We start from the raw sequence: 16,028 nt of genomic DNA, 5'->3' as shown, positions 1-16,028 counted from the left end.
AACCTCAACCTCATCTCTGATTAAAAAACTATAGCTAGATTCTCAGGTATTAGAAAAAATACCACATTCTATGGTGTTCAGTCTCCTTAGTGGAGTTATGCTGGTTTATATCAGCTAAAAATATTATTACTCTTATCTTAGTGAGTGTAGCATTTCTCTTACAAAAGGAATTTTAACTTTACATTAAATTATATTTTTTCCAACCTCCTTTTATATACAAGTGATTGAGAACAGCAGTATTATCCTTCAACTCATAAGGTGCTCTTGACAAATATATTTCCCCTCTAACTTCATAGAACTAGTGGAATTATACCAGGAATAAATCTGTTCCAGTATCTTCAGTTACTCTATTTGGACACCAGTCATTTGCCTGACCTTCAGTGCAACGCTAAAAACAGAGTTTGTCTGTCATCAAGAGCCAGTGAGACTTCAGATAAAACAGAAGTCATGGCTCCTGCAACAAAATTCCAGGAGTGTCCATCAAAGGCTTGCCAACAATAGCATCTCACTCAGTCAATACTTTCATACTTTGATAAAACTAAGAAAAAAGAAAAAAAAAAAAAGAGGAGATTTGACATTTGGAATTGGGAATGTCACAGAGACTTAGTACTCAGTCTGAAGTATGCGAAACCAAAAGAATTCCTTAATTATATTCTACCTAAACTTTAATGACTTGAATAGCTTTGGTTCTTTAAAGACCCAATCATTTCTCACACCATTGAGAATTTACTTTTTTTTGGGGTGGGGGGTGGTTTTTTTTTGGTTTTGGTTTTGGTTTTTTATCCCTAGGGTGAAAGGGAAACATTTCTTCTTGCTACCAACACCAGAACATATTTAAAATAACATATAGATCAACACAAAATAAATCACCTTTGTTCTAAACTCCAATGTAAATATTGTGAACAAGCACTGAAGTGGAAGCAGGACTAATTATTCTCCAAGCTTCTAACTTCCTTGTTTAAATTAAAGTAGATTAACCTTGTATTCATTAGAATAGGAGGATTGTTATAGAAGGATAGCTGCCAGGCAAGACTTCAAACTTCTTCCTTATGGTCCTATGCCAGTACACAGGCTTACAGTGCTCTCTCTTCTTTCAGACTTCACCCTGGCATTTCTCTTGACATCACTCAATCCAAACTTAAACCTCAATATACTATCCCAGTCCTAGCAGGATATTGCTGAATGCTTTGATAGTTAAAGATGGGAATAGCAAAAATTACCAGTCATTTCCAAATGCATCCTAGATATCTATTAGTATATACCTAGCTTGCTAATAACCTCACTATCTTGGAATATATGCTTACATTTCCAGTATTCATGCAGTTTGTCCAGTCTTGTAGTTATTTCTTACTTGGGTTTCTACTTAGAGGATATAAACAGCTAAGGGTAAGAGTGGGTTGGAGTGAAGCTAGCGAAAAGGATACCACATCATCTTTAACATAGTGTTCTCATATGACAAAATGGACAATGTATATTTTAATAAAAAAATAAAGACTGTCCTAGTCTCTCTCACTAGTCTTTGCAATGAAAATTAGCCATAAAAAACTGAAGATGGAGGTGTCAGAGGTAAGAATAGAAAGGAAAAAGACAATAAATTTCAAGACAATGTCAGGCATTACAGGAAGTGAAAGCCATATTTCAAAGCTAAGCAGAGGTTAAGATTCATACTATCAATTTTTAAGTGCAGCTTATAGGCAGCTCTCAAACATGAGGCCATGGCACACTGTTACGTTATCTGATTAAACTGAGAATTGTCACAGTGCAACCTATTTGCAATGCAAAGTAATATAAATCACCAGAGGAAGAGAGGAAAGTGTCAAGAGGCACAGTCAAACCAATGGCTATTTGTCCTTAGTGTCACAGTAGTGCCCACAAGTTCAGTTGGAGATGGTGAGCCTGTTGGACAAGTTTTGCAAATTCATCCAAGAAGAAAACATCCATGGCCATCAAAACTGTTGTCTAACTAGGCAAGGCATGCAAAAAAGATTAGCAAAAGGAAATAAAGCACTACAGTTGGGAGAAAAATCCAAGTCTCTACATTCTTGAATACTAAAGGAATGAAACTGGACAAAAAGTAGAAGTACCATTAAAACAGCCTAGATTTTTTATATATTCTGGTAGCAAAGCAAGATAAACTGAGCAAAATGTAAGTCATGGTGTGACAAATGGCAGAGAAAGGATATATATATATTATTATATATATCAAGAGTACCTGTTCATCACAGACATACAAAAAAATTGCAGGAGAGATTCTTCTATAGGCCATTTGCATCCAAGGATAAATACAGAGGTCACAGGCAGTATACATTCAGGAAGGAAAATGGAGAGAATACTTCTTGCATACCAACCAAAAATGTAAAACTAAGCTCAACTAAAAATGTACCAAGGACACTGCAAATCACTGCTGCCTTTATCTGTTCTCAGGATTTGATATCTTTCTAAACAAACATGCTTTTAACTTGATTTCATATTTCCTTTCTTTCCTTTTTTTTTGTTAATGGAAATAAACATAGGGATTTGGAGCTTTTAATATTACGGCTTTACTCAATAAATATATGAAAATATTCAAATAAATATCAAGAAATAATTAGATGTTTCAACTTCACCTCTTCAAGGTGGTCACCATCAGCTCTTGTAGGGCATTAGAATTTAGCCAGAAAAATGCTTTTCTCTTATGACACACTGAGAAAACTAATTTTTACTGAGTATCACATTACTGTAGTTGTAGCAATGGTGGGAGGCTATGAACAGCTTTGGAAGATGGCGTGCATCCTCTTCTTTTTTCAGAGATAACTTTGGCAATTTGGGGGCTTTTCTTGCTAGTTCCTGATCTATATTTTGTTATTGTAAAATTGGGTTGTCTGCAGTGGAAAAAGATAATATTCTAGAGAGTATTTCTATACATCTCTCTTTACAGCATTAGTATAACCCAGGATAGTATGGATGTATAGGCTAGATAGCCACTACTCTCAGACAGTAGCTGAGAGCAGATACGTTAGGGGAAGATTAAAACTAAGGACTTTTGGCATCCAGGCCAGAACATTCACTGTGGATATTCTAAAATTAAATGCCAACAAGGAAAGTTTCTTCCTAAATCCTTTATCTACACATTGAACAAAGAGGCTTAACAAACCAACTACATGGCAAGAGCTCTTCCTTGACCTCCTAATCTTGGAGATGCATTTAATATTAGGACCCAATCCAATTTTGCAAAACCAGTAGAGGAGGATTCAGACTTAATGTGGACAAAAAAGTAATATTGTTTACAAGTCCTCTTAGCAATGCTTTCCTCACATGTAACTCATCAAATGTCCAGTTAATAAGGCAAATAATTGTGTTAAATTATATTAAAACTACTCCTTTGTGCTGTTTCCTGACCTATAAAGAATTTTAATAAAACAAAAAAGTTACAGACCAAATTAAGTAATTGAGCTAAACACTCAGAGTGGCAAGAGAAAAAGACATTTACCCGTATCATCAAATGGCATGAAACTCAGATCCAGCTTTGAATTCCCTCCCCATGGGAAGGATCAGCATCTCACACTGTACTTATAAAATATAATACTGTACAACAGAGTGTCCTGCCTCCTTTCCAGGTTGTCTTTAGGACACATAAACTCCAGGGAATCGTGGGTGGAATGTATCAAAGATCTTATTGCAGCTGCTTGTACTGCACCTGTTCAAGGGATAAATAAAGCAGCTAAATTCTAGTTTTGGTTTCATTCGCTGCCAGTCCCTTGATGTGCAAAGAAATTATATACCACCTCCTAATCTTGTCAATCATACGGCAAATACGTCTTCAATATTGTGGAAGTGATGATCACTTTTTTTTTTTGTTGCCAGGAATGTTCCCACAAGCTGGGATAACCTCTATGACAAGTCACACACACTGGGAAAAACCAATGGCTCTTCACTTCATATTCTTCCAGACAGCAAGCAACCCTCTCCATGTAAATTATGAATCTTTAGACCTCTTCCCATTCTTACTAGGAAAGGAATTAGAATTGGGTCTACATGAAACTGATCTGAAATTAAAACTGGATTAATTCACAAATTCTCTAGAGCTTACAGAAGGTTTATTCTGCTTTGTTTTTTCCCTGACTTTATTCACCTCGGACTCTCAAAGCTAGAAACATGTTAACATATTGTATAAAAGAAGAAATACTAGATCTGTTCGAGTTGAAGATCCAGACCTTTTTGACATGAGTCATTGGCATCTTTCCATTGACATTTAGGACACATGCACATCTTCACAGGGCACATTTTCCACAAAAGCTTGGTGTTGCTGTTACTCTGCAGGGCAGATTTTTTTTAACTCTTTTGCTCACTTGCCTATTTCTTTAGGTCACCTAAAGAATGTTTTCTAGAAATTCCGTAAAGTAAATGATGTTAGCCTCAGAAGGTACAACATGGGCTTAGAAAAGATGCACATATTCCTGTGTTTTGCCATGAAGAACTTATGGAAGTGTTGACAACCACTACCTGCTTGGGGTTTTTTTGGTTGGTTGGTTGGTTGGTTTTTTTTAAGAAGATTAATGTGACCTACTCTCTATGCTCAGCATATTTTCTTCAGAGAAAAAGTTGGCTATTACAGTCTAAAATGACATTTTGCAGGGTGAGGAAGCAAATCTCTGCAGAAACTTAAGCACAGAAATGTAGGAAAAGGGAACTGGTGATGAGCAGGACAAAAACATTGTTTTGTGGGCCATAGGATGTGTGGTTGTACAGGGAGGAAACTCTCTTACAGGAATTCTCAGTGGAGATATACTCTATTCTCCGCACAGAAATTATATTGGTGTTAGCTACAGCTTGGGTTCCCCAACATAGGGTAAAGAAGACTATTTAATACAGCAACGCATGTCATCAAACAAACAGGAAACCTCACAGCTACACACAGAGCAGCTGTGAACTTCCACAAGGTACCCTGTTTTAGCCAACTCCTTCCTGCACCCTCACATCCTGCATATACTTCCTCTTTCCCTTCACTATTCTATAAGATATTATAACACCTTGTGGAAGGGTCTGTAACTTTCACTTTCCAAATGCAGCTTTCATCTCTTTGCTCCTCCACTCACAGAGCACTTAATCTGAACATCATCAAAAGCCAGGAGCAAAGAAAGGATGGCAGACTCCGAGGAGGGAGAATGTGCGTGGTAGAGCAAGGAAAGGCAGACAGGGGAGTAAGCCCATATCAGCATCCCAAGCACACGGAAGGAGACAGCAGAGTACCATCCCACGTGGAGCAAGGAAGAATGCCAAGAGCCAACGTTGGGGGTCTCCCACATGACCACAGCAAAATCAATACTCATCCTTGCAGCCAACTGCTACAACTAAGGCATACAGTTCTCAAGTGTGGGACAGTTCCTCCCTCAAAAGAGAGGATAGTTTTGCTATGTCTCAGGGATGAAACAGCCAAACAATACTGGCATCCTAATAATCTGTTCACTCTTTCCATCAGCGGCTTACCTCCAACAGCCTGCTATCCACAACTCCACAGACTCATCCTGAACTACGGACAACTATATGCCAACACAGCACATACTTCAATTTTAGAAATGCTACACTGAAAAGAAGCAGTATTGAGCAGTAGGCAATTGAACTGTTCAAATAGATTTGGTTTGTTATTGTTCAAACAAGCTGTGACACTTACAGACTTTTGACCACTTCTTGTCATCAAGAAAGCAAAGCGGACACGTAATAGAGAGATCCTCATCCGCCCCACCCCATACAGATGGCAAAAGGATTTAATCTTGAATAATTGTAGATAATTTAAGTCAACAAGTGAGACAAGAATCTTCTAGACAGGAAAGCAATTTTGACAGTAGGTCAGGAGGGTGCTTATATTTTGCAACTCCTGTCAAAAAATTAGCAGAAAGACTATCCATTTATTTCCTAAAGTAGTTAATCTTAGCCAACTCTGATGAAAGAGAACATCTTGTGTCGGCTGCCTATTTCTTTTTTAAACACTTGCCATAGTACCAACTGCCCTTGGACATTTTTGAACCAGCTATGACTAGGTAAGGAGAGAATGCTGACATTCTCAAATAGAGCAGGATGGTCCCAGTGACCCCCAGGATCAAGAAAAGGCAGCCCAAATTCACCCTAATACCAGAGCATTCTGAATTGGCACTATGTACCAGAATCTGGGGTTACATGTAGTATTTTTGGAGTTTTGGATACCATGTCCCATTCCAGAAGCTTGAGGTAAATGTAGCATTCATTCCAATTCAAAATAGCTTCCTAAGTTACAAGATGCTTTAAATATAGCATGAGAATCCCACAGAGGCTTCTGAACAGTGTGCATGGCACCCTAACCAGGTATAATAAGGACTACAATGCCTTATAGTTATTTCTCTTCATGCCACAAAGACTATCTGTCACTAATGCTGGCTTTAAACTGAAGAGCCATAAATTGTTTAAAGTAAGTGTGTGTTCTTAAGCCTGTTACCTTTAATGAGAATAAGGGTTTCTGTGTATTAACAAGTATGGCTAACCAAGTGAGGGAGCCAAAATAGCCCAGCAGCTGGAATTTGGACTCTGAGCAAGGGAAAGGAGGGGATACGGTGCGAGCATAGGAAAGGCTGAGTTCCTCCTAATCCTCAGCTGCCATTGCTACAAATCAAGTGTATTTGGAAGGATTTTGAGGAAAGGTTAAAACCTATTTAAGTACAGTGTCCAGGCACTGAACACCTGTGGCATAGATGATCACAACACCAGCTATGCATGTGGGAGGTGCAGAAAGTAACTCTACCCTTGCCAGGGGATTTGCACGCCTTTAAGACATTTGACCCATTACATCTTCCTAAAAGAAAGGCAAGATCTCATTGGCTTTCTGGAAAAATGGCTGCTAGCCACTGCTAACAAAAAGAGGAGTCACCTTGTATGAAGCACATTCAAGATGCCATCTGGAGCCATTTGTAAGCTGGAAACTAATTATTTTCAGGGTACCTAATTCCAAAAAAACACAGAGTGCTTACACTCAAAGTCAGTGGGTGGGAAAAAAAAGTTCGTTCTTCCCCCTATAAATAAGAGCTGGGTGCTCTTGTTCCTGAAATCTCTCAGAAGAACACAGAAACAGCTTCACATTTTGGGGAAAAAAAAATATACTCTTCATGGACCTGAAAATGAAAGTTTTTACAACTGTTCCCAAAGGATACCCAACAGGAGGGCTGGACTAAGCTTCAGGGCTCATATGATCAAGCTTTTATTTCACTTAGGCCCTTAAGTTATGATAGCAGATAAGTAAAATACATAATTTTTTTTTCTCATCTATGAAGCACATTTTGACAGGTGATACCTGTTTGCTTTTAAATATATGATTATGTAAATTATAGGTCAACAGAATGTGACTGAACAGCACGCTTGTTAACATTCTTGTCCTCACTCTGTACTGGCAAGAATTTAATTCTTTATGAAGTGCCATTTATTAAGTATCATAACATACTTTTATCAAATTAGGATTTAAAAATTTAGACAAATGTAACAAAAAGCCTATTGTGAGATTTCGCTTTCAGGTAACCTTTTTATTAAGGCTTTAATTACACTAGTATAGAAGAAACAGCCCTTTAACATGCTGTATAAGCCATCCCTTTTCAATTAGCATTATTCATTTAAAAGTATATCATAGCTGACATTGCCAGACACTGTTTTAAATTAATTTATTTCCTCAAGATTTGCAAGTATTGATTTTTACTATGTTCAGCAAAAATTTCCCTCCCTCCTCTCCTCTTCCTCGTGATCTTTCAATGGGGATTAATAATTTACTTGCACATTGAGCATCAAGCTCTGCCTGCAACAAAACCCAGTGAAAAAAGAAAAGCACTATCTCATATTATATTGGGCATTATTTAACACTATATTATGCATTAAAATGGTGGCATCTCAGGTACCTGTATGCAGAAACTTGTAGTTACGCACAAATCAATTATATCAAATTGTGTTCTCAGCTAGCTTCAGTCCACTATGAATGCTAGATTATAAAGACCACCATTGCATTTTGTACACCATTTTGATACTTTCAGAGTGCTACTGAAGGTTTTTGGGTTTTTTGTTTGTTTCTTTGTTTTTTTAAATACCCATATTTTATAGAGTTATAAAATAACATACTCTTTATGCTACTAATTAGACAACAAGGGTGACCAGATAGGAACTGCTGTTGCTAATATAGAAAGTTAATGCTAACGTATTTGCAGAGCTAATTTCCCTCTTTGCATTCCACTTGCTAGAGAACATTTTGCAATAATGTATTCAGAATGGAGCTAATGACAGGGTTATTTGCTGTGTTATGAAGACAGCCATTTACTGAGTTCAGACATCAGACACTAATAAAAAGTTCTACCTGAAAAAAACTTATTGTGCATTTTAATTATAAAGCCCTAACAGTTCAGCAGATTTAAATTCATAATCAAATGGTTACCTCCTACTATGTTTACTAGTTCTAAAGGATGTGCAAAATTATGAACTTTAATAATAATTAAGTAAATCTGAGGACTTCCTGAAATACTACATCAACTATATTCTCAACTAAATAAACTCTAGGTCAAAGGCTGAGCAGTTTGTCAGACCAGAATATCCAGTTGACAGGGAACATGGTTAAAACAAGAAAAAAATTAACGTAACTCATTTGAGTTATGGACCTGTTTCCTTAGGTTAAGAGACCTTCTCCTCCTCCTCCATAAAGACACAATAACTATGTTTATCCCCACTTGTGAACTTCTCAGTTTCTCACAGTTAATACTATGCCTCCTGTTCAAGGGAAGGGTTATGTTCCCCTCCCTTTTGTGAGAAAGCAAGCTGCAGAGCCACTATGGAGCGTGGTTTTGGCACGAGTAGTAAAACCGGCACCAATACTGACAGTATTTATAACTGAGTTGGTAACTGCATAGATGCTACTCAGCCCAATTATTTCATATGCTGAGCTCTTTTCACAGATAATGCCACACGAGCATTGATGATCCAGATACAATCACACCCCAAAGAGAAAAAGCTACATTTAACAGGTGAAATAAAGGGCTTCAAATCCACTGGTTATGTATTATGTGTCAGAATAGTCAGAGCAGCAGGTTTGATGATGTAACATCATTTAAGCCAGGACCTCAGCTATTACAGTCCATTATTCATATTAATCTGGCCTACATTCTAATAGGGATAAATGTTTCTCCTGAAATTCAAAACATGGGCAGAATTGAGAAACAGAACCTTAAATAGAGCTATGCATGATATCTGCACAGGTACATAACACTCCTTATATACCTCTGGCCTTCAGCAGTGAGCTTAGTATTTAGTGACTACTTTAATCACACAAACAGGTAAGAGGGGCTGCCTTTCAGTTTCAAGCACATACTTGATTTAAAGGAGAAATAATTTGACCAAGAGCTGTAGTTAGCTCCATATCCTTCCTGAAAGTTATTTGGTCGAGTATAGTACATGCATTCAAATCACACTGCATTATGATGCTAAGATTTAAATAAAAATAATAATACAAGGACTCTGCCCCAAAAAATTACGAGTTTAAAGATACAACAAGCTGCATGGATTTTTCAGAATGTTTTCTGCAAGGAAAGAAAACAACAGCTTCTTATATCATGATTGTTTAACCAGAAAGGAAAAAATAGTACATCTTGTGCTAGAACTGCTTCGTATTACAAAAATCAGGTATTTGTTGAAATCAAACCTTCTCTTAAAGTGTTAGCAGCTTAGGTTAAACATCCATTGGGATTACTCCTCAGACCTGCTACGGTATTTTTGATCAAGACAAGGAATGTTGCCTACCTCAGAATAACTAATGCCTTACCTCTTAGACCACCTGCATAGCCAAGTTTAAACCTGCTCTGCTTTATTCGGAGCAGAGACTTGAATCGAGTCCCCAGTATCCAGGGATGTTCTGATTCCCAGGCCCCAGAACCCATCTCTTTCTCTGGCCCCATAAATATTATTTAAAAAGAATGCAACTAGAGAATTTGCTCCCTCCCTCCTTGTCCAACATACTCATGCCACTTGTGTTTGACGAGAGATGCAACCATATCATACGAATGCCCTATATACTGAACTGTCATTTATAGGGTAGATGCTGACTACTGGAACATCTCAAATAAACAATATCAAATCAGGAGGTTTAGGAGTTACTTGTAGGGTTCAGGCTCACAGAAATGCAATCATTTCTGATAACTGGCTGTAAACATACCAGAATTGGCTTGCAAATTAGTGTGAAAGCAAAGGTACCATCTAAAGTAACTAGCACTCTCTCATGATACTGACACATCCGTACATATAACAAATGGCTGTACGCAATAAAATTCAGAATGCTGTAACTTTGGATGGGGTGACTCTGTTGCTCAAGAAGTGATCTACAAATTAAGCAGATTATGCCAAAGCAATGCTGACGCCCACAGAACAGTTGTTTTATCAACAATGTATAGGAAAGTTTTGGAGTGTTCTTAAAAGTCAGCCTGGAAGTATTTAATATTCCTCTCACAAGGAACTGTTTTGAGTTAAACTGTAGAAGACTGGAAGAATGTGAAACCACCCATGCATAAGAAATTACTAGAGCTTATCTAGACATAAGACAGTCATTACATTAAATGGCTCACTCCGCCTCTCAGAAGTTGACTCAGTGTCATTTGAGTTTTGGGGAAAAAGGAAACATCTCTACTGAACAGCAGTTGCAAAGGAAGGCTTTTAGAGGACACGTGACTTACCTGTTAGTCGTGTAGAATATCAACTAAGACAAATACTAATCTATGGCTTTTAGTATTGTGAAGGACTTCACATTTGGAGATGAAACAAAACCTCTTGAAGTTGCAGTTGTAGCTGTAAGACAACTACTCAGCAGTTTGAATCACCTGTTAAGCATCCATCTCTGGTGAAGTGGAGTCAGCATTTCAACGGAACTTGTTAAATTTCTTCAGTTGAGTCAATACAGGTACACTTCACTCTTCTGATTACAATTTATGTACAGTACCACATGGCCATCCAAATGACAGTTGCAGAATGCATAGTGCCTGACCCGGATAATCTAAGGTTTCCCTGCCTTCGAGAATAGAAGAAAAAAGCCAAGAAGGACTCCCTTTGCCCATCACTTGCCTTGTTGTAAGGCACTGATACCCCATATGCAATAAAGCCAACAGGAAATTAATATGCTCACATGGCTCCTCTAAAGGAAACGCAGTCACAGCGAGAGATTGACATATGTATGCTAGGGAGTGGAGGAGAGACAGGAAGTAATCAGGAAAAGATGCTGGTAAAAGGAAAGAGCCCAACAGATGTGATAAAAGCCTTCCTGCTCATCCAGACACATGGACTGTGAAATGCAAGAATAGGGTTCCCCCCCCACAAAGAGCTGTTTTAAGGCTGCTTGTATCAGAATAAGTATACAGATCAGCTAATTTCATTTTCTTCCTATTAGTGTTTGCCATTGCCCCTCACTGTGCTTATGTCATCACCAGATTTCAACACCTTCCTCACTTAATAGAATAAAGCCAAAATAGTTCTCTAACAGTTTTGTTTGGTTTAAACACTGTCTCCTTCAGCTTCAGGATCTAGCTTTTGATTTGGAACCCAGGAAACATTAAAAAACCCCTCTATTAGGAAACACAAAACTGTATGGATAATCACAGAGTGAATATACCAGTCATGAGTTACTGGACTATTCTAGATAATGTTCCTACCATCTCAGATTATAATAGTTTTTGCATACCTTTCAGCTCACTGCATCACCTGCAAGCCAGTCTGTCTCACTAGAAAAGCTTGCTGTTCAGCAATAATCATTCACAAATATATGAAGAGGCTCTGCTATTGCATCCATCCATGTACAATCGTACCATCTTAGGTAACATGGCAACACAGCACTTACATAATTAACTATGCCTAAAAGCCTTCTTACAGAGGAGTAGGTCTATAAAATTAATGAATTCTGCTTGCTTCCAGACAGTTCCTGCAAGTAGTAGGAGAAAATAACCTGCTTTGCTGCCCAGGTCAATTTGGAAAGACCAGATTTACGCATATGATCACGCCACTGGTGACAGCTCTTAGCACTGCCAACAACCTCCAAGTCTCATTCATTTCAGTAGGACTGACAGATGCTCAGCTTTACTAAGAGTCTGTCAATACTGTTTTCCTACCTCTGCTACCTGCCCGTGACATCTCATAACAGAATTTTTATAGAGGGTAGGATGGTCTCCAGGGTGGGGACTGGAAAATTATTTTTAAAATCTTCCCAGATTATTTTCTAATGCCATTGTTAAAGGAGTGTGAAAGCTGCAGAATGACCTTAACTCTTCACTTGTTTTTTCTCTCCTCTTTTCCTGTCCCCACCCCCCTATGTTAGTCAGGCACTTATTTTTAGATAAAGAACAGATAAGCAGAACAATCCATTTCAGGGGAACACATTTTCACCTGTCACCCAGCTGACTGACTGTGACTCCTGTGTCATATGCTGTTAACTATTCAGCAGTGAGCTGATCACCTGGACCTACCTGAAGGGAAGAAAATACAATGTCTCAGACAGCATTTTAAAGAGTCCTTTAAAACTGAACTGTTGTGCCAAACAGCTCTGAGTAATTCCCTTCCTTGCCCACTGCTTTAAGAGCATTTTCTGAACAAAAGCATTAGCAATGCCACAACCTTGTATTGAGCTTTTGTCAGTAGGCTTCAAAGACCTTCAGGTTTTCTCCCCTGCTTCTCAGGTGGAGAAGTGCAAGCTGAGTGGGAATTGTATGGAGCTGGCTGACAGAGTACAGGTCAACAGACAGCTAAGCCACAGCTCTAGTTCCTAAGTCCAGGGTGCTCACTTTATGTCTAGGTGTGGGCTAGCTTCATACTGACACAATACTAGCTTCCCCTTTCAGAAAGGTCCTTGGAAACATGCAGGCATAAGACTATAGATGGGATGAACAGTCCCAGTGTGGTAGACTGTTGCCATCATCTTTCGCAGGAGCTCAGAGGCCACTCTCTCATGGCATGACTTGCAGCATGACAGAAGAGCACAGAGCCTCCAGAAAAAAGGATGAATCTTTTTGTTCTCAGTAGCCCACCCACAGACAGTCTTATTGCTTGGGGACAGTTAAGAGTATAATGAGCATGTCTGCACGTAAACCCTATCTGCCTGCATAGAGGGATACTACGCATATGTAGGCAAAAGGGCCATGGCATGTCCGGTATTAAAAGCAATTGTAAGACCCTTTAAGTTGAAGTGTTTGGGGTTTAGGACTCATCTTGCCATGGAAAGTCTGATCCCATCTCAGGGCAGCTGTGGATCAAAACCAGTCCGTAGATAAGTGTACGGCATCCACTGGCAACATTTAGAGCTGTATGCTCTGTCCAAGAAGGGGATTTTCCTCACAGTTATCTTCCCTTCCCTACTCCCCTCCAAGAATATCTTGAGAATGTAAGTACAGCTTTCCTTTTCCCCCATGGTATTCTGCAATTATGGCTAAGTTCACAGCTCAACTCACTTATGACTGCAAATTGCTGATTAAGGGGAATAGCTGATCTGTTTGGAGATATATTTATGTGAAAGATGCTAAAGAAAAAATAGACTTTAAGAATATTATCATCAAAAGCCATGTATTACACTGCGTTCCAATTAAATAATATCACAACCAGAAGGCATTCCTACTCCACCTCCCTCTGAAAGAGGCTATATCCATTTCTGCATGCCTGCTTTTCCCCTCTAAGGCAGGCTACAAAATCCAATCCCATCCCAAAGCAAGGCTCCCAGCTAAAAACTGGGCCTCACTGGGAAAGAGTTCAAAACATATAACAGTGCTTTCTGACACTTCTACTGCTGGAAATGCAGCCAGCTGTGTGAAGAGGTAATTCCTCCACACCTCTGGGAATCCAGCCATTGCAGATTCACTCTTGCTCATCATATGCTCTCAAAAGCCCCACGAGAATCATATAGCTTTTGGGCATATCGAGTATACTTTAAGAGATCATAATCTGAGAAAATGGGTTCTTTGGGAAACAACTGGTTTTTCATTTCTGATTGTGTCATATACAGTGCAAGTGCCACAGCCCCAGCCCTTGACTGACAGCCTCTAGGTATGACTGAATTACTTATAAAAAAAATAATCAACACCATATAGTGCAGGCTGTGAAGTGTCATGAAAATGCCTACAGAAGTATCTTGGCACCTCTCTGTACTTACCTTGGATGGGATAAGGAAAGAAATACCGAAACTATTTACCAGAGTGAAATTAGCATAAGTTTATGAAGTGAGTTGATTTTTGTGGGCAGGGGTTTTTTTTAGTTGTTTTTTTGCTTCTTTGTTTTTAGTAACACTGACAGAACAGCCTTCTTTGCAATCACTATGCCACTTCTGCAAAAGGGGTTATGAAAAGTTTCTCTCATCATCCTAGGGCTTAGTATTAAGGTAAATGCGGCTCTATCTTCAGAAAAAGGAATATTGTGCATAAGAATAAGGGAGATCAAATAATACAGATCTTTACAGTATGAATATGAAATGCATAGTTAAGATTTCAGAAGCTCACTGATGACTCTGAATCATGATTGTTGCAGGGATATCAATTTGGTACCCACAACTTAACAGACTGTACTTTTTCATTATGAAAAAAAACAGTTCTCAAAGTAGTGTAGGTGGCTTTCTTTGCAGTGGAGCAGACCTTTTGTTTGCATTCTATTTGTTTATCTGATTAAATCATTCCAGTATTCCTTTTAAACACTCTTATGCAAGTAACCTCTCTTGTCATTGCATGGCAAAATAAGCCTTCTGCAGGTGATTGGTGGAGGAACCAAGATGTCTCTAAAAAGATCTGAACATTCTGGAACAGATTTGAGACTATCAGAAAGAAAAAAAGGAAAAGAAAAAAAAAAAGAGGCAGGAGCTGCAAGAGGTAGTAGAAAGCAGAGCTCCCAAACCAGAAGTTACACAGAACGATCTAGTTTGATAAGAGAAGGGTTGGTAAGGGAAACGCTTACAAATCTCCTGAAAACCATCCAGTGCTAAAAACTGTTAAGAAACTGAGCTAATTCAGGAAACAAGAGCACTCCATTGCAACACCTTAAAATATTGCTCTTAGGAAAAAAAAAAAAAAAACACACAAAAAGACAGCTAGGAAATAAATGGACTAATCTGTAATCGAGATACACCAGGTAATTAATTATTAAATCACATGTTGTTTGTCAGCTGCAAATGGAAGGCTTCTGCATAATTTAAGACCGTATTTTAAGCACTATTAAGTCTTCTGCTTGACATGTCTAATTTTCATCCAATTATTGCTCTCTACCCAAAAGAGGAGACATGTATCCCTATCTTTGTCCAGTTTTAACTCTTAGACTTCACGAATTTATAAGCAGCTACATGTTTATTTTCTGGAAATATAATTTTATATTCCCATTCATAGTTGTTCTACTCCCCTCCCCCCAAACAGGCAGCACCATTGAGGCCCCTTATCAGCAGAAAAAAGAGACAACACTGCACAAAATAGAACTGGAAGCTTATTGAAAAGACACAGTATTGTCATTCTTAAAAATATACTAACCAGAACTGTCTTCCTGAGGCATCATCAATACCAGTCTGTACCTTGAACTGGTATATTTAAAGTCCACATTATATTCTCTTTATTCAGACCTAGCTGCAAAGGTCCTCTATTTTGCTAGGCCAGGTCAGAGTGTACATATGACCAGTTCCAACCTAAACATATGACCTATTTTCCAACCTAAACAAGCTCATCAAAGTTTTTTTGCTCACTTACTCTGGAGATGGTCAAGGGCATGTTGAAGTCCTTGCCCCCTTGCAGTCGGAAACCCCATGGTCCAGGTCCATTCAGAGTCACGCTGTAAGCCATTTTGTACCTCTTTCACAAGGCAACAAGGCACTGCAGAACAGAAGGATGGGGTAGACAGAGAAAGTGTGAAAAAACAGAATGAAGACAAGGGAAGAGTTTTGTATAATGAAAGCAATTCTCTTTCTGCCTTGCCTGTTCAGTCGTGCTGGGATATCACCTAAGAATAGATGGGAGCTATAATGCAGATGCTGATATCCCAGCTGAGTAGGGCCCATAAAAGGT

At 38.6% G+C, this 16,028-nt stretch overlaps 1 protein-coding gene across 2 annotated transcripts in view; it reads right to left on the bottom strand.

Annotated features, from left to right (window-relative positions):
• Positions 1-15,806, bottom strand: part of LDB3 (LIM domain binding 3) — a 125,252-nt gene extending 109,446 nt beyond the window's left edge. For both annotated transcript variants that reach the window (XM_072870095.1, XM_072870097.1), the window contains exon 1: positions 15,714-15,806. In XM_072870095.1, coding sequence (XP_072726196.1) covers positions 15,714-15,806 — 93 coding nt within the window. The remainder of the gene's footprint in view (positions 1-15,713) is intronic.
• Between the last annotated feature and the right edge of the window lie 222 nt (positions 15,807-16,028).

Source organism: Ciconia boyciana, chromosome 8 (assembly GCF_034638445.1).
Source record: "Ciconia boyciana chromosome 8, ASM3463844v1, whole genome shotgun sequence".
Taxonomy (NCBI): Eukaryota; Metazoa; Chordata; class Aves; order Ciconiiformes; family Ciconiidae; genus Ciconia; species Ciconia boyciana.
This window is presented reverse-complemented; position numbering and strand designations above follow the sequence as displayed.